Here is a 24,586-nt window from a genome sequence, read left to right on the forward strand (position 1 = left end):
ATAGGCTACCAATACCTATTAGATAAAGAAACTTAAATGATTTCGTTAAAAACCCGGCTGTTTAAGTGTATTTATGTTATTTTTTAAAGTTAATTTTATTAGTTTTGGCCAAGAAAAGTGTATACCTTCATAGCGTAAGTCTTGATAAGATGTTTTATAGATCTAAATCAAATTTGAAAAAAAGTTCATTTCTTTATTCTAAAATTGTAATAAAACGCCACTAGTGCTGTGTACTTTCCGTTTTGTAAACACGTGACATGTTCTTGTCACAATCTTAAACACTTTTCATACTTTTGCATAATTAAAAATGTGTTTCCACATTCGAATATGCCTTTGTTTATTCACTTCTTTAAATAAAATGTAGTTTATACATTTAATACATGAAACATATTATTTTCAACAAAAGTCCGTATCATTACGTTCACCATTTATTGCTGAATATATTGATCTCACAGCCTCGGAAAATATTTTGCAGAGAGAGAGAGAGAGAGAGAGAGAAAGAGAGAGAGAGAGGGGGGGGAGAGAAGTGCGCACATGGGCTTTTTACAAACTTTTTAAAATTTTATTTGTCAGTCTGTCGTCAGTCTCTCTATATCTAAACACCCGAGCAATATTGCAGGCACTTTTAACTGACAGATACGGTTCGCATTTGGTACTTGGGTTAAGACATGAAGACAATGCAACATGGCATTAAATGTGACGAAATTGGTTGCCTGATTAATTTTTTATGAATTAATTAAAAATGTTGTCAAAATTAGTAGGCTGTCATCAAACTATTCCGTGCTATTAGACACGCGTCAACACGTTCAATAGGCGCGCAATGGGTTTTAGTAATGGAAATCTAGTGTAAATAAAACATGTAAAGTACTAAAAAAATTATATAAAACGCTTAAATAACAAGATTGTATGTAATAATGCACTAAAAAGTAGAAAATAAACTAAAGACTACTATTTAAATAAGTATAAAGAAAAGCGTGGGTCTTTTCCTAAGTATTAGTAAAGGTATCCAATAGATACTTAGGTAACCCACGCTTATCTTTATACTTATTTAAATAGTAGTCTATAGTTTATTTTCTACTTTTTAGTGCATTATTACATACAAACTTGTTACTAATGCGTTTTTTTTTATTTAACTCACTTTCTCAGTCTGTCGTCAAGCTGTCTAGATCAAAACGCCCGAACAAAATTTCGGACACCTCTAACTGACAGATTTGTTTCAACGTTGGTAAGAGGGTCAAACAATGCAATCTGACATTAAATTTGACCTAATTGGATGCCTAATTATTTTTTAAATAAATTAATTAAAGTTTTATCCAAATTAGTAGGCTGTCTCATCCAACTATTCCGCACTATTATACACGCGTCATCATGTTCATTAGGTGCGCATTCGTTTTTAGTCATGCAAATATATTGTAAACTTTAAAAACTCGAAATACTGAAAATTCATAAAAAAACGTTTTAATAACAAGCTTTTATGTAATAATGCACTAAAAAGAAGAAAATAGATTATACACTACTATTTCAATAACTATAAAGAAAAGCGTGGGTCGCTTTAGTATCTATTGGATAACTTAACTAATATTAGCAAGAGACCCACGCTTTTCTTTATACTTATTTAAAGAGTAGTGTATAATTTATTTACTACTTTTTAGTGCATTATTACATAAAAGCTTGTTATTAAAACGTTTTTTAATATTTTTTTATATTAGAATTATATATCTTATGGAAATGCGGTGTAATATTAAGTTTAAAAAATATACAAGTTTGTTATTAGAATTTGTCTAATATGTATATATGAGGCATGATAGTTGATTAGTGTAGTGTCTGTAGGACGTCTCAGTTCAACTGAGTCATCCCTATAAACCTTGCACCTGAGCTCAGAAAAGTCGCATTCATTTATCTCTATGGTGAAGACAATGGGTGTGAAGGAGGAGCCCCCAAAGAACGTCTACTGCCCCAACTAGCGAAATAGAATTTTAACTAGAAAACAGATAATTTTACCCGTGTCCGTCTGAAAGAAACACTGGTCGCAGTTGTTGATCATACAGACTAAAGGTAGACCCGACATCTTTAATCTAGACCCATTTCCTACTTTTGACCGGTACATTCCAATCATGCAGACAGTGTTTCTTTCGGACTTTTTTGCGTGAGGGGATGGCATTTGAAATTTTCGCTGGGGTTGACTAAATTCTCAAAGGTATGGTAGATGTGGACACTGGTAAAAGTATATTTTCTAATTCGTTCCTGGTGGGGGGGTGTATTTATTGACACCTTTCGCTGCCCCCGCCGCTATACACCATTGACTAGCACGTAAAGTAATTAACACTTTCGAGCAAGTCTGTCCGAACTTAAGAGTTCAAGTTAAGATCATCTGTGCCTATACTTATAGTCTAAAAAGATGATATGGTCAATTATATGCTTAGCTAATTTTAGTTATCCTAACTTATTGAACACAAATATGTCTTACAATAAAAAGTCCATCAAACGTGCTCGAGACTTGTATGTTGTTCAAATTGTTACGTATTCATAAAAGATATATATTTTATAAGTAATATTAGAGATACTAAAATGTATACTTGTTTTTTGTTCTTTTTTTTAAAAAAAAGATACGTTTCCTGGCTTACATGGCGACCAGAGTTGCTGACTTTAGTTGTTTTTTTTTAGTTTTTATTATTAATGGTCATCAAAAGAACTTGTAAAAACTAATTTTGTAATATTTCATTTTCAAAATTTAAATTTCAAAAATCCTGCAGCATTCATGAATGTTATTAAACAAACCAAATTTAAAAGAGAATCAGCTAAATGGTTCGATTAGAATTTTTGTTTACCGTATGTTGCATAACATGTTTTGACGTATCTCCCGGCGGAAAGCATCATTGGTCAGACTGGCGGGGAGACGCGAGCTACACGAGCTACGCGTTGGACTTTCATTGCAAACACTTGCTCTGTCTTCGTGCGCACGCTTGGCGACTCTGTTAGAATAACTGTTATTCTTGAATTTCGTAAGCCTTATTAAAACGTATTTCAGCAAGTATCGTTAGCGAAAGATTAGTCAAAAGTTAATAATACTATAGGTGAGTTATTATCAATTTATATATTAAAATTTTGACATAGCTAAACAAATATACATCTGGCTTAGTTATCTTTTATGCGGTCGATAAGTATTCAGCAAGTAATAATAGTTTATATGTCTTAACGTATTAATAATCATGTTGAAGTAATTTGTAAAAAAATGTACGAATGTTTTACTAATTTGAGTTCATATCATTTAATATTAGTAAATCAACTTATAACTCTCCTGTATATAATTTTCCCTTTTTATAAAGCAGAACGAACATTTTTCACTAACCGGACAATATTACTTAAAACACAATGGAAGATGCATGTCGTAGTGCAGTGGCTGGCAGTTCCCAAAATGAAAATGAAACTATCAAAAATTCTAATGTTAATCAACAAGGTACAGAAGATTCAAATTACAATCATAGAACAGATACAGGTGCAATACATTCTCTAGAAACGTTAGCAAATCAATCTGTCGAAAACGAAATAACAAGGCAAGAACAAATTACAAAGACAGCGGAAGATAATAAGATTCCTGATGATACAAATATGAAAAAATCGCAAAAAAAGACGATTACTCTGGAGGTTTGTAAATTAAAGTTTTATTGTTTCGTTAGCTCATTCACATTGCCTTCTTTTACTTATCTATATCTGATTGAGTTTTTTCGATTGCCACATAATCAAGTTATTTGTCAAACCTGTCAATTTGTGTTTTCGTCAATTGATTAACTATTTGTATGTATGCTGTCTGTATTTTCTGTCAACTTATTTCCTTTTGTTTCTAACACAAACATACACATATTTTACAACTATGTTATGTGGTTTTGTCTTAGATTTCAAATGACATTGACATCCTCTTGATTGGTAAAACTGGTGCAGGTAAAAGCGCCTTAGGCAATAGTCTTCTGACTAGAGAAGCTTTTGTATCATCTGCTAATATAGAAAGTGTTACGGACGAAATCAAGGAGGAATATGGTGTGTACGAAGGACGCGTATTGAAAGTGGTAGATACACCAGGTGTTTGTGATACAAGGATGACTAATGAAGATGGATTTAAAAAGTTCTCAGAAAACATGCAGAATGCCGTTAACATCAACACAATGGGTTATCATGTGTTTATTTACGTACTAAAATTTGGAGAAAGATTTACTCAAGAAGATGTGACTGCAATACAAATTCTTAAAAAAATATTTGGAAGTAACTTTGTAAATAAGTTTGTTATCCTTGTATTAACATGCGGTGATAACTTTGAAAAGCAGGTGACAAAAAAGACGGGTCTGACTTTTGAAAAATGGTGCACTCAACAGCAGGGTGTGTTTCAAAAACTTTTAGAGGAATGTGAGGGTAGAGTGGTATTATTTGATAATTTTGCAGAGGGAGTAGAGAAAATACACAAACAAAAAAGCGATCTAATAAACGTGATAGACAGACTACAGTCAAGTGGTAAGAGATACACCAACAAATATTTTGATGATGCAAAGGAAACTCGTGATAAACTGCTGATAGAATGTAAGATACCTGCTTTGAAAGATAAAATATTTAGAGAAACTGGAGTTATTATGTCCAGTTACAATCAAATGAATTTTCAGGATCCGGAAAACAAAATCGAAGAACTCGAAAAAATGCAAGCACAATCTATAGCTCTGTTGATTGAAATAGAAGAGGAAGATAAAGAAAGTGGAGCTCTAAGCAATTTATTAGAAACTGTTCGTAATGTGAGCAGAACATTAGAAGAGCAAATCAATACCTGCAAACTGTTGATCCAGGAACGAGAAAAAAGTAAAAACGAACAACATCGCTTGGAACAACAGATGCAAAAAGATAAGGAGTTTATCGAAATGCAAGAAAATAAATTAAAAAGAGAACACCACCAACTTCTTCTGCAGATGGAATTAAATAAAAAGTCGATGGAAGAATTTGAAAAACAGCGCCAGGATGATAAGGAAAAATATGAAAATGACTTAAAAAGACAAAAAGAAATTGAAGAACTAAAATTAAAACAATTACATCTTGAATCAAAACGAAAACTAGAAAGTATTATAAAAGGAATAGAAATGCAAAAAAACGCGATAACGTCAGAAAGACAGAATTTTTTGGCAGAAATAGAGCGTGAAAAACAGGATCTATTAAGGCAAAAAGATTTTGTCCAACAAAAACTTCAGTTATTGAAAGATGCTGCAAAAAAGGAGCAGGAAGAAAAAAGATTGGAGCTGGAACTAAAACAAAGGGAAATAAATGTTGCCGAAGAACGAATCCAGTGTTTACTAGATATTGTTACTGTTTGCCAATCTGTCTGTCTTTATCTCTGCGTTTCAGTTTATCTGCCTTTTTTTCTCTCCGTGTGCCTGGCTAATGTATGGTTAATTGCATGTATTTCTGTAAGATTGACTTTCCGTCTGCTAATGTGGCTGTTTCTCTTTACAATAGTTTGTGTTTATGATCCATGTTATGTGTTTTTGCCAGAGGATACGTCTGTCTACCTGTCCAAATTTCTTCCTGCTTTCATTATTATCTATCTGTTTATATGTCTTCTTTTCTGTCTATTTACCTGGCTTTCTAAAGTATGGTTATCTATTCGTCTTTTTCTCTGTCTGACAGTATGTTTCTATCTGTGTTGCTGTGTGACAACAAAAATTTGTTGATATTAATGTTATAATTTTCTTAGATTTCAAACGACATCGACATCCTGTTGATTGGCAAAACTGGCAAAGGCAAAAGTGCTTTAGGAAACAGTCTTCTGTCTAGCGAAGCTTTTCTGTCTTCAGCGAATTTCGAATCTGTAACAGATGTAATTAAAGATGGATATGGTGTGTTTGAAGGTCGTACACTAAAAGTTGTAGATACACCAGGTGTGTGTGATACAAGGATGAGCGAAGAAGATGCGTTAAAAATGGTTTCAGAAAAAATGCAGGACGCCGTTAATCTCAACCCAGTGGGCTATCATACATTAATTTACGTACTAAAATTTGGAGAACGATTCACAGAAGAAGATGTCACTGCAATTCAAATTCTAAAAAAAATATTCGGAAATGACTTTGTAAATAAATTTGGTATCCTTGTGTTAACATGCGGTGATAACTTTGAAAAGCAGGTCACAAAAAAGACGGGTCTGACTTTTGAAAAATGGTGCACTCAACAGCAGGGTGTGTTTCAAAAACTTTTAGAGGAATGTGAGGGTAGAGTGGTATTATTTGATAATTTTGCAGAAGGAGTAGAGAAAATACACAAACAAAAAAGCGATCTAATAAACGTGATAGACAGACTACAGTCAAGTGGTAAGAGATACACCAACAAATATTTTGATGATGCAAAGGAAACTCGTGATAAACTGCTGATAGAATGTAAGATACCTGCTTTGAAAGATAAAATATTTAGAGAAACGGGAGTTATTATGTCCAGTTACAATCAAATGAATTTCCAGGATCCGGAAAACAAAATCGAAGAACTCGAAAAAATGCAAGCACAATCTATAGCTCTGTTGATTGAAATAGAAGAGGAAGATAAAGAAAGTGGAGCTCTAAGCAATTTATTAGAAACTGTTCGTAATGTGAGCAGAACATTAGAAGAGCAAATCAATACCTGCAAACTGTTGATCCAGGAACGAGAAAAAAGTAAAAACGAACAACATCGCTTGGAACAACAGATGCAAAAAGATAAGGAGTTTATGGAAATGCAAGAGGAGAAGTCGAAGAGAGAACACCACCAACTTCTTCTGCAGATTGAATTAAATAAAAAGTCGATGGAAGAATTTGAAAAACAGCGCCAGGATGATAAGGAAAAATATGAAAATGACTTAAAAAGACAAAAAGAAATTGAAGAATTAAAATTCAAACAAATACAGCTTGAATCAGAGCAAAAACAAGAAAGTATTATAAAAGAAATAGAAATGCAGAAAAACGCGATAGAGTCAGAAAGACAGAAATTTTTGGCAAAGATAGATCTTGAAAAACAGGATCTATTAAGGCAAAAAGATTTTGACCAACAAAAACTTCAGTTATTGAAAGATGCTGCCAAAAAAGAGCAGGAAGAAAAAAGATTAGAGCTGGAACTTAAACAAAAGGAAATGAATGCAGCCGAAGAACGACACAGAATTGAAAGGGAAGCGCAAAAAAATGAATATTTGAAGCTGCAAAAGGAAGAAGAAAGAAAATTTCAAATGATGGAAGAAAAGGCTAAAAGAGATCACGAGGCTCATATTAAAGAATTACTGCTAAAAGAAAGAGAAATTGAAGCTGCAGAAAAAAAACAGCTTTTAGAACTTGATAAAATTAAAGAAGAAATGAAAAAACAAAACGAATTACATATTGAAAAAATAAAGTGTCAACAACGAAAAGATAAAATGGAAAATGACCTACGAATTCAAGAAATGAAACTTAAAGAGCAAGAGATGAGGGCAAACGAAATACGGCTTAGTGAAGAAAGAGAGGCGAAAACGAGGGCAGAGATTAGAATGTTAAAAGAAATGAAGGAAGCTGCTGAACGGAGACACATTGAAGAAATGGAAGAAAGAAAACAGGAATATGAGTTGCGTAGACAGACGGAGGAGACTAGAACTGAACGATTAAACCTAGAGCGAGAAACTCAGCAAATAAAGTTTATAGAAGAGTTGCGAACTGAAAGGGAGAGAATAAAAAACGAACAGAGCTGTAATATTCAGTAAATACGGTACGGTACGGTACGGTACGGTACGGTACGGTACGGTACGGTACGGTACGGTACGGTACGGTATGGTACGGTACTGGTGCTCAGTCGACATAATGTCGGAATGAGCATAATTCGCTGCGCAGAAGCAATGTATTTTTTTAAAAATTCACTCAGAAACACTAAGCAAGGAAATTAAAATTATAGGCATTTTACTATAGTAAACAAATCGAGGTGTTAGATTAGATTGGTGAATCGTGTGGTCTACTATTTCTTTACCAGATGAATATAGATTAAACTCAATAAGCTCATTCGTGTAGGCGTATCATTTTCTTAACTGAGGCTAATATTGCGATAACTACACTGTAATAACTGCATCATCTATGGTATTTACATTATTTAGATCAAAGAAAAAATCCAGAAAAAATGTTTGCTGTTGCGCTTATTGGTAATCATCATAAGCAATTATGATTTGAAAAATATGTTATGAATCAATCCCTTCTAGCTTATAACATCTATCATTTTGCAAAACAAAATTCTATCGTCGTCTTAGTTTAACCATCCCACATAAAAAAAATTCCAAATACGTTCTTCTACTCTGCTATCAATTATTTTATAAAAATATTCCTATAGAAATAAACCGGGAGTGATCTCCATTAAACTTTCTCGAATATGAAACAATAGGGGTGGCAACTCGGGATATAGACATGATTTTTAATCCTTTGTTAATACTAAAACTTTTAAAACTAGAATAAAATCTCGTAAAAAAAAATTGCACACCAAATGAACGCCAAATAAAATATGCATAATAGTGTTGAATAGTAAAAGTAATTATTAAATGCACATACGTTTTTTGAGAAATCGGAAATAGCGAAAATTACTACTTCTTTTCAACAGAAGTACTCCAAATGTGACAGACAGCAGAAAATTAGATCTTTTACTTACATGTGAAATTTCATTTATCTGAAATAGTACTCAAGTTATAGACTTCATTACAAGACTTTCTCTATACTTCGTAAATACGAGAAAGTAAATAACTATCTACAATTGAAAAGATATATTAAAACTAAGTAGCAAAAAAAAAACAACATTTAACGATCTCATAAACATAGTCATTTCCGCATTTTTACAAGTTTTAATTTAACTCACTTTCTCGTCAGCCTGTCGTCAGTCTGTCTACATTGAAATACGTGTTTTTATTAAACGTTTTTATGAAAAAAAAATTCTACAAACATTATTCTATTCTCATTCGATTCTGAGATGTGATATAAATATGTAAATATTATTTCTTTATTGCATAAGCTACAACTTTAATATTTTATAAGAAAGTACTTCAATAACGGACATTGTGTAAAAAGGCCACTATGCTTACTATTGTAATCGTTTAAAAATAATTTTTTTTTTTTTATATTTGTAATTGCTATTATTGTTATTATTATTATTATTATTATTATTATTATTATTATTATTACTATTATTATTATTATGATTATTATTATTATTGTTATGATTGTTATTATTGTTATTATTATAACTATTATTATTATTATTACTATTATTATTATTGTTATCATTATTATTATTATTATTATTATTATTATTATTATTATTATTATTATTATTATTATTATTATTATTATTATTATTATTATTATTATTATTTTCATTAAACAATCAAGGTTAAAATAAAATAATTTTTGTAAAAATACGATTTCAATTTTTGCAATTTTCGAAACTTCCTCTAGACAGTGTATACGAAAAGTTTAAAAGTTCGAAAAAAAGATCATGTCTTTACAAGCTTTTTTACAAGCTTTTATTTAACTCAGTTCTTCTGTCGTCCGTCTGTCGTCGTTCTAGATCGAATCGCCAGAGCGAAAATTCGGACACTTCTACTTGAACGATACGGTTCGCAGTTGGCACGTGGGTCAAGACTAGAAGACAATGCGATCTGAAATTAAATTTGTTTTAATTGGATGCCTAATTAATTTTTTATGAATTAATTAAAATTTGGATCGAATTAGTAGGCATATCTATCCAACCAAACCACACGCGTCATCACGTTCAATAGCGAGTCATCACGTTCAATAGGTGTGCAATGGTTTTTAGTCATAAAATTCTATTGTAAATAAAAACATGTAAAGTACTAAAAAAAATTATAACGAACTTTTTAATAACAAGCTTTTATGTACTAATGCACTAAAAAGTAGAAAATAAATTATAGACTAGTATTTAAATAACTATAAAGAAAAGCGTGGGTCTCTTCCTAAACATTACTAAAGGTATCCAATACATACTAAAGTGACCCAAGCTTTTCTTTATAGTTATTTAAATAGTAGTCTATAATTTATTTTCTACTTTTTAGTGCATTAGTACATAAAAGCTTGTTATTAAAACGTTCTTTATGAATTTTTTGTTTTTGTTTTACAAGCTTTTATTTAACTCACTTCCTCTGTCGTCAGTCTAAATCGAAACGCCGGAGCGAAATTGCAGACACTTCTAACTGACACATACGGTTCGTAATTTGTACGTGGGTCAAGACATGAAGACAGTGCATCGTGACATTAAATTTTACGTAATGGGATGTTTAATTATTTTTTTAAGAAATAATTAAAATTTTGAGCAAATTAGTAGGCATTTCAATTCAACCACACCACACGCGTTATCACGTTCAAAAGCTTCATCATGATTAATAGGCGCGCAATGATTGTTAGTCATGAAACTCTATTGTAAATAAAAACACATAAAGTACTAAAAAAAAATTCCATAAAAAACGTTTTAATAACAAGCTTTTATGTACTAATGCACTAAAAAATAGAAAATAAATTATACACTAATATTTAAATAGCTATAATGAAACGCGTGTGTCTCTTCCAAATCATTAGTAAAGGTATCCAATAGATACTAAAGTGACCCACGCTTTTCTTTATAGTTATTTAAATAATAGTGTATAATTTATTTTCTACTTTTTAGTGCATTAGCACATAAAAGCTAGTTATTAAAACATGTTTTATTACATTTTTTAAACTCACTTCCTCGGTAGTCGTCAGGCAGTCTGTCTGTCTGAATCGATACGCCGAGCGAAATTGCAGACACTTTATCTGACAGACACGGTTCGTAGTTGGTACGTGGGTCAAGACATGAAGACAATGCAACATGACATTAAATTTGACTTACTTGGATGCCTAATGGATTTATTATGAATAAATTTAAATTTTTACCAAATTAGTAGGCAGTCTAATCCAACCACTCCACACGCGTCATCAAGTTCAATAGCGCGTCATCATGTTCAATAGGTGCGCAGTGGTTTTAAGTCAAGTAACTCTATTGTAAATATAAAAACTTGTAAAGCACTAACATTTTTAAAAAAAAACGTTTTAATAACAAGCTTTTATGTAGTAATGAACTACAAAGTAGAAGATAAATTATACTCTACTAAATAAATTACTATAAAGAAAAGCGTGGGTCTCTTCCTAAATATTAGTAAAGGTATCCAATAGATACTAAAGTGACCCACACTTTTCTTTATAGTAATTTAAATAGTTGCGTATAATTTATTTTCTACTGTTTAGTGCATTATTACTTAAAAGCTTGTTATTAAAATGTTCTTTATGGAAAAATTTATGAGATATTGGCTTCTTTTCAGGAAACTAAATGACGTCATTTTAAATAATATTAAATTGAGTATTGAGTGTACATCTGCTATCAGAGACAACTGTTTAGTTGAAAAATGTTAGTTTTTAATCATCTTTTTTTAACGAAAGAAAATTAAAACAGTAATATCATGATTAAATTACTTTAATGTCCTTAAATGTTGATATGAAAATGCAAGTGTATTAGCGTCCTAGTTAATTAACTTTACTCACTGTTATAATCTATTTAAACTACAAATTTTACTGGCTTTGCGTTTTTAAACTTTTAAACAACTGTTGCTTTTAAAATGGTCTGGTGCTTAGTCTATGGAAATGTTATACAACATAATAGGTGTAAAATTTTGATAGAAAATGTATGTTATTTTTATTAGCATTATATATAATGTATATTTTAAAAGAATAAGATGACAAGAAATGTTTCACAGCGTTTACCGTAACTAACTAAAACTGTTAACATTGCAAATATTATTTTTAAAATGCATATAAAAATTGATATTTAAAAAAACTTGTATAATTACAAGCTTTTATAATTGCAATAAAAAGAAGAAAACAATAAAATTTGTATTAAATATAAAATAATTTTAAAAATATAATAAAGTATTTATATTATTTTTAAAATTACTTTAATGTCCTTAAATGTTGATATGAAAATGCAAATGTATTAGCGTCCTAGTTAATTAACTTTACTCACTGTTATAATCTATTTAAACTACAAATTTTACTTGCTTTGCGTTTTTAAACTTTTATATAACTGTTGCTTATAAAATGGTCGGGTGTCTTAGTCCATGGAAATGTTATACGTCTCTGTCAGTTAAAAGTGCCTGCAATCTCACACGGGCGTTTCGATCAGACAGACAGACAGGCAGACTGACGACTGACGACAGAGGAAGTGAGTTAAATAAAAGCTTGTAATAAACTTTGCTTTACATTAATCAAGAGCAAAACCTTACCTAATACAGTGTAAAGTTTTGTATTTATTGCTTTCTTATGCAATCTTTTAATAAAATAGGACGATTAAATATCAAATTTGTTTTAGAAAAATGGTTGCGTTCAACGAGAAAGCTATTATAATTATAAATAAACTAGCGTGCTCGTCACCGTGCGTTGCCGAGGGGATAGGAAAGTATGGCGTAATATTTTAAGAGGGTATCATTATTGCGTTACTAATCCTATATTCTTAGATGTGTGAACTTTTTTTTAAACAGTTATTTATATATAAACAATGTATGCGCTTGAATCATATTTATCGTGGCACGAGTTTACATACACTACCACATAAAAGCCTTATAATGAAATAGAACACACTTCGGTGACCGCGCAGGTGTCACGGACGTTGAGGGGAGCTCTCGGGAGCCTCCGATTACAATACTGCAGCGGCGCCGCGTACTGCCCCTGGCTCCATAAAACTAAAGTAAGCGCCAAATCGCTCACAGGATAGGACGGGGCGCTATTGCTCCATGCTAGGGTTCAGGCGAACGTGCCTTATTCAATTTAGTGAGCGACTATAACGCCCCATTTTATCCATTGTCTATCGCACTGTATGGAACGAACGTTGCGCTAATGCTCTCAAGGAAAGACCTGGGCGCCAAATCGAAACCGGCAGGGGCGCCTGATTCAATATAGTCATTGGTTATTGTTGCCCATTGTGTCTTTAGTGTATAGCTTTTTTTTAAACAAACGTAGGCGCAATAGTGATCACAGGGGAGCCCGTTGCGCTTCGGGTCGAGCAATCGATGGGCGTCGGCGGTTGCACTTGTTGCAAATTTACCGCTGAATCTAGTAGTATCTCTTACCCGCGTTGCAGAAGGCCTAATTAACGGATGCCAAGTGCTAACATAGTCGCTCTAGAGCAGTGGTCTCCAAACGTTTCAGTCCTAGGGTTGCATTAACTTTCAAATTTTAGTTCGGGGGCCAGTTTCTTCCAGGCATGTCTTTGATTTTTCTGGGCAAAGTTCCTCAGCCATCACCAATAAACGATTTTTCCTTGGACAAAAAGATCTCAGTGGGCCGGATGAGAGGACTTCGCGGACCGCATCCGGCTCGCGGCCCGTAGTTTGGAGACCCCTGCTCTAGAGCTCTGGGCGCCAAATTTTAAACTGACGATAATCTCAGGCTCCTTGGCATCGCCAATAACAAATTTTAATTATTATTTTCAAAGAAACCTTCACGGGAGTATTTTCTTTACCTTCCGAAAGCTTCATATCACTCGGAGGAACGGTGTCAAACCGCATCCAACTTTTTAAAATTATATATACAGTATAATAGAGAAAAATCGCACCCTTCCGGGGCGCCCCCCTTACGAAATTAAAAAAATCTTTTTTTCGGCAGAAACCCTCCCTGGAGTGTTCTAATCACGATATACATGATTTTTACTGAAAAAAAGCATTTTGTTTTGATAACCTACAAACATACTGCAGGTAGGCAGGTACAGCGTGGACCCCTCCCCTCACACACTGAGTTGGAACAGCATATAACCGACTCAATTATGGAAGTCATAAATAGATGACCCTTAAATTAAAACATACTTTTTCTAATAATAGATAAACTAATATAAAAATAAGGCCTGCCGAACAAGAGATGCAAACGTTGTATTACTTACAAGTGTTGGATAAGCTAACTAAAGAATATTGATAAAGGGTCCCCAATGGCAGGTGTAATATGCAATGAGATCGCTTTGCCGGGAGACTTAGTTTCTACAGAAACGGTATTGTTAGTGGTCCTTTTGTCGGGAGCCAAAATGACGGGGGCCTATTTGTCGGGAGTCGTAATAACGGGGACCGTTTTGTGGAAAAACTAAATGACGGGAGCCTATATGTCGGGAGCCAAAATCACGGGAGCCTATTTATCAGGAGGGTTATTGACTGGAGCCCTTTTGTCGGGAGCCTATATAACGGGAGCCTATTTGTCGGGAGCCTAAATGACGGGAGCCTATTTATCGGGAGCCTTTATGACGGGGTCCATATGTCGCTGGCCCTTTTGACGGGGTCAGTTTGACGGGGCTCTTAAGTCGGGGCCGATTTGTCGGGGTCGTTTTGACGGGGCCGTTTTGACGCCGCACGGTTTTAAATGTATTCTACATGCTTTAGTATTAGTTTCACTCGGTGTTACAATAGTTTTAAAACCAAGTTTTAAAAATAAAATTTTAGTTATTGCTAATAATGTTCATTGTTTGCTGAATATCTTAACAGTGACTCCTTGTTGTTGTTTTTTTTTAAATTAATAAAGCACTTTAAAAGTTTTTAAAAAAAACAATGAAATGTGTTTCTTTTTTTATACTCAAAAATGTATATGATTACAAATTAAGCACGATTTTGTCTTTTTAAAACAATAATTTCTTTTATAATATTTACTAAGCTCAAACCTCATATGTAAAAAAAAAGTAAAGTTTCCCTTTCATACCTGACGGTCTATGGGGCAAGAGAAGTAGAGTTCACTTGTTTCTGTGACCTCGGCATATGAAGAGATAGTGTGGTCAGCACTATGCCCAGCCGCCTTTACTCTCCCTAACGTGAGTTAGGTACCCATCAGAGTTGGGTGGACTCAGGGACGGTCTACTGGCTTGAACCCGGATTCGAACTCGAGACTTACGGGTTAGCAGCCCAGCTCTCTACCGCTAGACCACTCCGTCCCATAAACCTCATATGAAAGACACATAAATAAATTATTAAAGTTAAAGACAGAATCATAATAATAAACTATAACAATTCACGTGTGTTGTAGTTTCCACGGAAAACCAAAGAAATTATCGATTACTCGAAATGGTTCCTACTTCAGCCTTTAGCCATGTGGCTATCCTTGGGCGGAACAACCATATTGCCAGAGGTGAGGCGTCAGACCGTTTAGGTCCCCAAAATAAGACCAAAAACAATAAAATAAATATTTCGCTGTCAGATATTCTGTCAGAGATATTTTGTCTGAGTACATTTGTCATGTAACCCTCTCTCTCTCTCTCTCGCTCTCTCTCTCTCTCTCTCTCTCTATCTCTCTCTCTCTCTCTCTCTTTCCAGCCGATCAAAAACTATTTTCTATTTAAGACTCAATGAAATTATCCATGACAGAGTCGATGATAACTACCGCTCTCTTGGATATTTCTCTTGAGAAACTCAATGATAAAGCGTTAATAGTTATAAAGAGAGTTTATCAAAACGGAAATAATTCAATTTGTTTAATTAATAGAGCGTTAAACGTAATTATTTATTCTTAATTTCTCAGTGATTGATACAATTGTTTAGTGACAATTAAACTTAATTTTACAAATATAGAACCTCTATCTTCGTTTATAATTTATCAATTAAAATAAGATTTTTAAAAATAAATACAACAGGCCTTTTTACTATATTATTTGAAACAAAAATAATAACTAATGCATATAATAAAAAAAATTAATCATTTCTCATTCTAAACCTATCGCCTATTGAATATCTTTTTTTTTAATGCAAGGTCATTTTTTATAGAACCTACATAATTAACTTTTCTTCTAATAATAAAAAAATCTGAATAAAAACTATTAATCCTACAAATATTAGAGTAATCTCCCTTGACAGTTTCTATTCGAATGTATTTTGTTTTGATTTTTGTTGTGAAATACAGTTGACTTTTTAAATTAATTATATAAGAGAACAATCTATCTCTGTGTGTATTTATTTAAAAAAATATTATTTCAATTTTATATTTTATTTCTCATTCTAAATCTTTGGCTATCGAGTTTCATGGGTTTTTAAATTTAAGATTATGAACACATTGGCTTGACGAAAATGATTATATACACCTAAATACATAGTAAAATTTACTTTTATTAATAGACCTACACTATTTTATGCACAAACAAAAAAAAAGAATATTCTAGCCGCAGGTAAAACGTCAAAACAACAAAATAAAAGGAAACAAAAATGTAAAAATACATAGTTCTAGAGCACACTAGCACATACATAAATACATACGAACATTTGTGTGTGTGTAAGTAAGATGTGAGGTGGGCAGACAGGCGGGGTGGAAGGAAAGCAGTTTGGCAGGAATAACGGCAGGTAGGAAAGTACGTAGGCAGGCAGCAGCGCAGGCAGGTTCGTAGATAGGTAGGTAAGTAGGCAGGGAGGGAGTTAGGTATGTAGGTAGGTGGGCCTAGGTAGGAAGGTGCCTCACTCGGTATTGTAAGCGATTATAGTAGCCCATCATATTCATAGCGTTTCGCAATTATTAAAACGAACGAACGTACCATAGTACTCAAGGGAAAGCCAGGGGAGCTAAATCGAACCCTGCCGGGGCGCCACCAAAATCGAAAAAAATTTCCGCAGAAACCACCAAAGGGGTATTAGCAATAGCTTCTCAAATTTGAATGACAAACGATTGAAATGTTTGGTAATGCTTAAACAAACAAATCCACATATTTGTTTTTGGGGCGCGGGTTTGTCCACACTGCCGCCTAGACGCACTAAGGCGTACTATATGAAAGCCTTGAGTGTGCGTTAATTCACCTCTGTAATAGTGAGGTAGAACACACCTCGCAACTGCTCACGTATTAAAGACGCGTCCCTTAGCATTCCAGGGAGCCAATGGTTACACTACCGCAGGGTCGCTAATAATTCGGTTTAATTATCTAATATCGTATGCCATTGTGTCCTTATTGTAGGTTTCTCTTTAAAAAGAAAGTAGGCGCTCCCGGTAGAGCCCGTGGTTCTCGCTGTCGCCAACTGCCAGGGTGCCGGCGGGCGTTCATTATTCTACTTAGTGAACAACTATAGTAGCCCATCTAAACGGTAGTGTCTCCCGGGGAAGCTCTTGGCCACTCCGGGGCACTCAATCGCCGGGGTGATGACGGATGGACCTGGTGAAGTTTTACCACTGAATCGTAAAGGCGAAGCGTCCCCTCCCTGCGCCCGGGGACAAACTTTCAATTTGCCCCCTCCTGTATTTTTTTATATTTATAATGCAAAACTGTAGCTAAAATGAGCTTTTAATTTTTTCCAACCCATTTTGGCGCCCCATAGGGTTGGCGCCCGGTGACATATGTACCTCCCCAACCCCCTCGCTACGCCTCTGCTGACACTAGTAGTACCTATGACAGCAATTGATGAGATAGCCGCTCTGGATTGTGGGCTCATAATCGTATAATGAGAAAAATCCAACCCTCCCAGGGCGCCACCTTTAAGAAAGTTTTTTTTTTCTCGAAACCCTTTTCACCAACTCCCCAAAATTGTTATAGCACTCGTAAGGACAGTGTCAAATTGCATCCGACTTTTACTTTTATGGAGAAAATCGCATCGCTTCCTGCCAGAGACCCCAGGCACCGACCAAAGGGGGGGGGGAGGGTAGCCACCAAAAGAGGTAGAATTATTTTTTTAAATCCTCTCTCTTCAGTCAAATTTAAGAAAATTTCCGGGGGGGGGGGGGCGGAGGCGTGCAGATACTGTTAAAAATATATATTATTTTCTATATAAATTCCTGGAAAAAACTCTGTTCACAAAGTTTTATGGCGGTCCGATGAAAGATGTAGTAATTCATATAGGACAAACAGACAAACATTCTTTCATTTCTATAAATATAAATAGATATATACTTTAACTAGCGTCCGCATACCCGCACCCGGAAATTTAGTCACAATTTTCTTTGTTTGTTACATTTGAACCCTTTGAACAAGATGCAACAAATATATTTAACCAAGAAACTGAACAAGTAAAATGATCGTTATCTTTTTATTGTTTTTAGATATAGAGTAGTAACAGACTACCGACAGGTCCCAACTCGCGACGAGGTAGACATTTTTATTAAAACACACATCTAAGACATTTTCCATTTAGGTGGGTTTTGCAGGGTTTCTTAAGTCGTGGACAAGTGATTGCGCTTATCTCTGTTGAGTAGCTATGTATTCTGTCCTATATTAGACACATTTGTAAATATCTGTCACAATACGGGCATATAGATAATATAATATTAGCTTATTTTTGTGGACGACGCTAAAATTTGCCATCGACACCAACGGCATACAAGTTGAAATTTGGTCCTTCATAAATGTTTGAAGTCTCTAGATTAAAACTACTTTTCTCTTTTATGCGCCTACTGACCACATAACATGTATTTCGTCTGAAATTCTAAAAAACAGAGCACAAATATATCTTCTAGACTTGTGAAGTCTACAGATTAGGTATTTTGGCAGTTATCTAAGCCCTTGCGTGTTCTGACTCAAAGTCTTTTCTTTCTCTATTGAAGCCTCGCGCATTATGGGATTGGGTTTTTAAGGCGGCATAAAGCTTTCTATTGTTCCGTATAGTATTGAGTACACTAGATTAAAAACTAATGTCTTCAGATGCCTAAATATGTTTAACCACTAATTAATCAGAATAATGTGTCAAGATTTCAATTCTTGGTTTTGGGACACGTTAGTTGTCGGGGTTGAGCTAATGTCGATAGCATTAGGCCTGTACCTTGATGCGGGCGTTTTTTTTTTTTTTTTTGTAATCATCGTAATCATTAAACTACGCAACTGTTGGTTGATGGGGCTTCTTCAGTTGTTTGATTTGCTTAATGTTACTGATATCATGCTTGTGAGGCTTTTGTAAGAAGAAAATGCGTTAAAACACTTTTTAGTTATGCTTTTTAAAAATTGGCCTAGATTTTACAATAACATCATCGTAAGGAGCAATAAAATTTAAACAACTTTAGAATGCACCTGTTTCGGCAAACATGAATGTTATTCTTCAAACTAGTAGTGTTAAAGATGTCTTTTTCACATTTTCGACTTATAAGCAATACAGTAAATATACAAACAAGCAGTGGCGTAGACAAGGAGGGGTTTAATAGTGATTTAATAATGATACTTTCTTAACCCTCTACTGGACATCATGTTTGGTACCTTGTCTCCGGCATCTGGGTGGATTTGGATTACACCCAAGTTTTACTTCATAGTAAATGGCTTCAGTTTTAATTATTGGAGTTGGTAGCAACATGGAAACAGTTGAAGATATTCAGAACAATGTGGCCAGGAGAAATTGCATTAATTAGTATAAAATGTACCATTACTAACAATAGGCCCTACTTAATTGTTTAATGTTGCTGGATATTAAGGGGTCGGCGTGGTCGAGTCGGTAAAACTCATGGTTGCTAAACCGAAAAGTCTCGAGTTCGAACCCTCGGGCAGATGAGGCTCGTTAGCTGGGGACAGCCACTCTTCTAGGAGAGACAACTACAAAATTAAACAACTGCTGCCTTGTAGTTTGTTCTTGGTTGGACAAAGGCTATGGAAGCAAATCCAAACAGAAAAGCAGGCTGAAATCGGAGTCAATGGCCTCAATGGCGCATAACCAGTTGACACGTAACGCTTAATTGTGTTGGAGGCGTGGTCGAGTCGGCAAAAAGCTCATGGTTGATATATTCGAACAAAGTCTCGAGTTCAAACCCACTGGCAGATAAATCTCGATCCCCTTCAACACTAATAATGAACGAAGAAGAAGAAGAAGAAGAAGAAAGAAGCTGGATATTAAGCCTGGTAGGTATTTATGTTTATTTATTTGTAAAGAAACAAAAAAAAGGATTCCCAAACAAAGTTTTATTTTTCAGAAACAAAGAAAATTGTACAAATCAATAAAGATCAGTTTTCAAAAGAATTTGTATAAAAGTAATTATTATAAAATAGGAATATAGTGTTTCATAGATAAAAATAAAATACTTAGCACAAACAATGAGAGGAATATTTTTTATCAGAGAAGAGAAAAATATATGATGTGGTTTGAAAATAATAAAGTACAGAATGTAGCTTTTGCAAATTAAAATGAAAATTCTTGTTTCATTTTAAAATTTCATAATAAAACATTTTAAGAAATTCTATATTAGGAATTGTGTGTATATATATATATATATATATATATATATATATATATATATATATATATATATATATATATATATATATATATATATATTATATAAATTTATATTTTTAATAAGAAAATTTGTTGAATTATAATAAACAGCAAAAATGATTCAAATAAGTTTAGAAGTATTTGGCTTGATGTCCCAACAGTGAACTTTATCCCGAGCTTGTTTCCTTATTGATAACCCATCTTTTTTGTTCCACCCTTCCAATCAAATATCCAGCTTTTTCTTGGCCTGTATCATAATGCTGGTCATAGACTTGCTTGACTTGTGTATCACAATATGATTTTGAATGTTTTTCTGTAAATGAAAGAAAAGAAAAAAATATTTTGATACTTTCTTTTGTGGAACTAGCAAGAGAAATAAATTACAAATTTTTATTACTACCTCTACTATTTCTTCACTATAACTAATTACTTTGAAAAGATAAAGCACTGAACATGATGAATAACAAGAAACAAACATGATCAGCAAAGATAATTATAGATTTAAAATTTTGTTCATTCATATTAAAGATTAATGAAGTAGGCTATCAATATTTACCCTCTTGATAGCTGATACTTTGATTTGGTGTCTTTACTTTAAGCTTACACATCAGTCTCTGTGAGGTAAAATATAAAATATGCTTCAATAAAACTGTTTCAGTATATTAATGACATTAGATAAGTACATAGTTTTGAGCTCTATAACAATATGTGTTTCAATTATCATTCAAATATAATACCCTCTATGTTGTACAACTCACAGATTTATTAGAATTTAAGAAAAGACAATAATTAATACAATATTTTGGATTAAAATCCATTATGTTTATTATAACATATAATGTCACTTATCATAAAAAAATAACCAGACTTCACATTCAAAAACACGTTTTTTTTATCTTTAAAAAAAAAAAACGATTTCGGTTGTGCATAGTTCTGACCACACTATCCCTTCATATACTGACGTCACAGGTGACCTACTCAACTCTACTTCACCTGCCCAGTCTTCTTCTACTTCGTTCTTAATTTTTATGGTTGGGAGGGATCGAGCCTTATCTGAAAGAGGGTTTGAACTCGAGACTTTTTTCGAATTTATCAACCATGAGCTTTGCAGACTCGAACATGCTTCCATCACAATTAAGGATTACATGTCAACTGGTTATGCGCCATTGAGGCCATTGACTCCGATTTCAGCCTGCTTTTCTTTTTGGATTTGCTTCCATAGCCTTTGTCCAACCAAGAACAAACTACAAGGCAGCAGTTGTTGGATTTTGGAGTTGTCTCTCCCCAGCTAACGAACCTCATCTGCCCGAGAGTTCGAACCCGAGACTTTTCGGTTTAGCAACCATGAGCTTTACCGACTCGACCACGCCGACCCCCAGTGTCCTGCCAAGTCTCAGACAGCATGTTTTTATCGTTTATAAAATAGATTCCGGCCGAACATGTCTCTGGTCACACTATTCCTTCATATGCTTAGGACAAATAAACAGATAAAAAAACAAGACCAAAATGTGTCTTCGATACAAAAATTTTCAGGAAAATCTCTGAGCTATTAATTTATTTGATGACGCAAAGATGTCGTAATAAACAGGCAACGGTTCAATAACTTGGTTGCTCACTTCACTATTGTGATATCACCTTGAGATAAAAACTTCGTTTTTAAATAAAATAAAATGGGTAATGGTGTGTAGATTTTATGTGTTTCGTCTGGGTCGTGGTGTTGGGTTGCGTGTTGGCTTTGATCTAGGTTGGGAAAAAGTTTAAAGTTGTTGTTTAAGGATGCATGCATTAAAAAAAAAACAACTCTCAAAGACTGCTGTGTTGGTTGCCAATCAACAAGCCAAAACATTGTGTCCACACAACACAATTTTTCAGGAAAATCTCTGAGTTATTGATTGACCTCGATGACGCAACCAATGCAAAAGAACGTGACACGAAACACAATGTACTCAGTTAACGCTTTTTAAAATATAAAAATAAACATCTGCAGTATAGAGCTTGGATATTTCGCATAAGCACCACCGATCGCTGCATGAAGTATATAATGTTTAGTACATCATTAAAAAGCTTACTACACTAAAAATAACATTTCAACACATCTGATTTGTGGAGCTACACTCTATAATGTCGATTTAGAAGCGTAGCCAAAGGTAGGCTATACCGGGAAGAAGATTTAATGACATTTTTTTTTAATAAAAGGGCTCTTTGGGAATGGCTAATGTGTAAAGTATAACAATCTCACATTTAAGAAAAAAAACAGATCTTATCCCCAACGAACAGAGTTAAAGCTTATTACCAAAATCATGCTTTTGTTATCTACTAGCGTATCCGTCGTACAAGATGGTGTGATCTCATTGCTAAAGAAATTCGGAGACTCGTTATGATGATATTCAGTTGTTACCTATTTTTTTTAGAAGCCTGACCAAATTTTATTTGTATACCTTTCAATATATCTTTTTTACAATAACAGATGCACAATGTAGGAAGCGTTTAGCGTACGTTTATAAAACTCATCAAGGGCGAGGTCCCAGGTAGGAGGAGTGCTGCAGTGCTCTTGTGCGAGCCAAAGTGATCCAGGGTGCTGCTCGGTTTCACCCAGCTAATGCGCTCACTCATCAGTCACATTTCAACCACCAGTTGACAAAGTCATTTTATGTTTATACTTTTATTATTATAAAAGATTTTAAGAAAATCATTCATTTTCTCCTCTTTAGTGCACTATTACACAAAGTTTGTTTTTAAAACGTTTTTTTATGGATTTTGTTTCAGAACTTTAAACTTGTTTAACACAAAAGAGTTGCATGACTAAAATTATTGCGCACCAAACGAACATGATAACGTCATCTTATTAATTAAGTCAAATTTAATGTCATATTGCATTGTCTTTAAGTCTTGAACTATGTGCTAACTTTTAATCTCTCAGTTCGAAATGCCCAAAATTTCGCTCGCCCGTTTCCATCTATGACGACTGACGACAAACAGAGGAAGCAAGTTAAATAGAAGCTTGTAAAAAGCAAAAAAAAAAAAGTCAATTATTGCCAATTCTGTTTTTATGAAAGGTGATTTTGACCCTACTAGCAACGACCCGGTTTAAAGGGCTTTTTCTAGAACGGCCAGGAAATAAACTTGAATACCTTCAAATCAATAAATCAATACACTATCGATTTTAAGATTATACATATTTAATGAACGAGAAAGGACGATTTTAAAACGTGCCAATACATGAAAACAACCACCATCTTTAAACATTTGTGCTGCTGGGGGGGGGGGGTAATAAGTGGCTGACTTATATTCGTAAATATGTAGTAAAATTAAACATTGTGCAATATGCCTATGCATTTTAGGGGCGGAACTACCATACTTCGCAACCCTGCATCACCGGTGGCGGAGGGGGGGGGGGGGGTGGACGATGCGACCCACAGCCGACAGAAATGATTTTAATTATTATTTAAAATTGAAGTGTTTTGCATTCTTGTCTTGATGTTTCTTTTGTTAAACAACACCATAGATGCGGTACTTATATGTATGTATACACACACACGTATATATATATATATATATATATATATATATATATATATATATATATATATATATATATATATATATATATATATATATATATATATATATAATTTGTTGAGTTATCGTATGCTTAATTCAGTTATTAATAGCACGTAGCACAGGCACGTGCCTCAATTTGCCCAATTTTTGCTACTTTGAAAAGGTTCATTTATTATCTTTGATACTACTCTTTTAATAGTTTAATTTTACATATTATATTCGAAATAATTAAAATTCTGTGACAAAAAATTGTGTTCAATTTGGTAACCTAATTCCTTAAAACGAAGGAACATAGAAATGCGGTATCGATACCTAGTTTGTGAGACATTTTGCATAGTCTGCTGAAATTATAAACCGAAAATAAATATGCTAGTTTTAAAGAAAAATAAATAATGAAGATAATGCCACTAAAAAAAGAGTTAGTCTCAATGTTTTACTGTTTTAAATAATTGTTTGAAAACTCACTATAGAGAAAACACAAGCAAAGTTAAAACATTCACAATAATAGGGAAAACGAATCGTGACGTCACATGGAACATATATTAAGAAATAGTTTAAACCCGGAAAAGTGCACACAATAATATGACGTCATTGATTCTCGACTAAACTATGAATTCAAAAGCCAATACCGAAAAAAATATACAATAGTAATGACGTCATCGATACTCTATAATAAAAACTCTGGTATTTGTCTAATCTTTAAAGTTGTTTGCGTGCAGAGCTTCTTTTATGCATCTCTTCTGGTAAGAGCGAAGCCCCCCCCCCCCCCCCCACTGGTAGAAGTCTAATCCACCAGCCCCCCAAAACGAAATAGAATTTGTA

At 33.7% G+C, this 24,586-nt stretch overlaps 2 protein-coding genes across 3 annotated transcripts in view; both read left to right on the plus strand.

Moving 5' to 3' along the window:
* Positions 1-2,928: 2,928 nt before the first annotated feature.
* Positions 2,929-9,053, plus strand: LOC131943668 (trichohyalin-like). 2 transcript variants are annotated; one of them, XM_059303876.1, is made up of 3 exons: positions 2,929-3,074; positions 3,327-3,645; positions 5,726-9,053. In XM_059303876.1, the coding sequence occupies exons 2-3, from the start codon at positions 3,373-3,375 to the stop codon at positions 7,718-7,720; spliced, it is 2,268 nt and encodes a 755-aa protein (XP_059159859.1). In that variant the 5' UTR covers positions 2,929-3,074; positions 3,327-3,372; the 3' UTR covers positions 7,721-9,053. The 2 variants fall into 2 exon arrangements, with proteins under 2 accessions (XP_059159859.1, XP_059159860.1); XM_059303877.1 differs by having other exon boundaries at positions 3,330-3,645.
* The window catches only part of LOC131943667 (golgin subfamily A member 6-like protein 22), a 36,225-nt gene continuing 19,257 nt past the window's right edge, over positions 7,619-24,586 (plus strand). The window contains exon 1 of the mRNA XM_059303875.1: positions 7,619-7,725. The gene's annotated coding sequence lies outside the window, so the exon portion shown is untranslated. The remainder of the gene's footprint in view (positions 7,726-24,586) is intronic.

Source organism: Physella acuta, unplaced genomic scaffold, assembly GCF_028476545.2.
Source record: "Physella acuta isolate Inbredline_101_S28 unplaced genomic scaffold, ASM2847654v3 ptg000464l, whole genome shotgun sequence".
Lineage (NCBI taxonomy): Eukaryota > Metazoa > Mollusca > Gastropoda > Physidae > Physella > Physella acuta.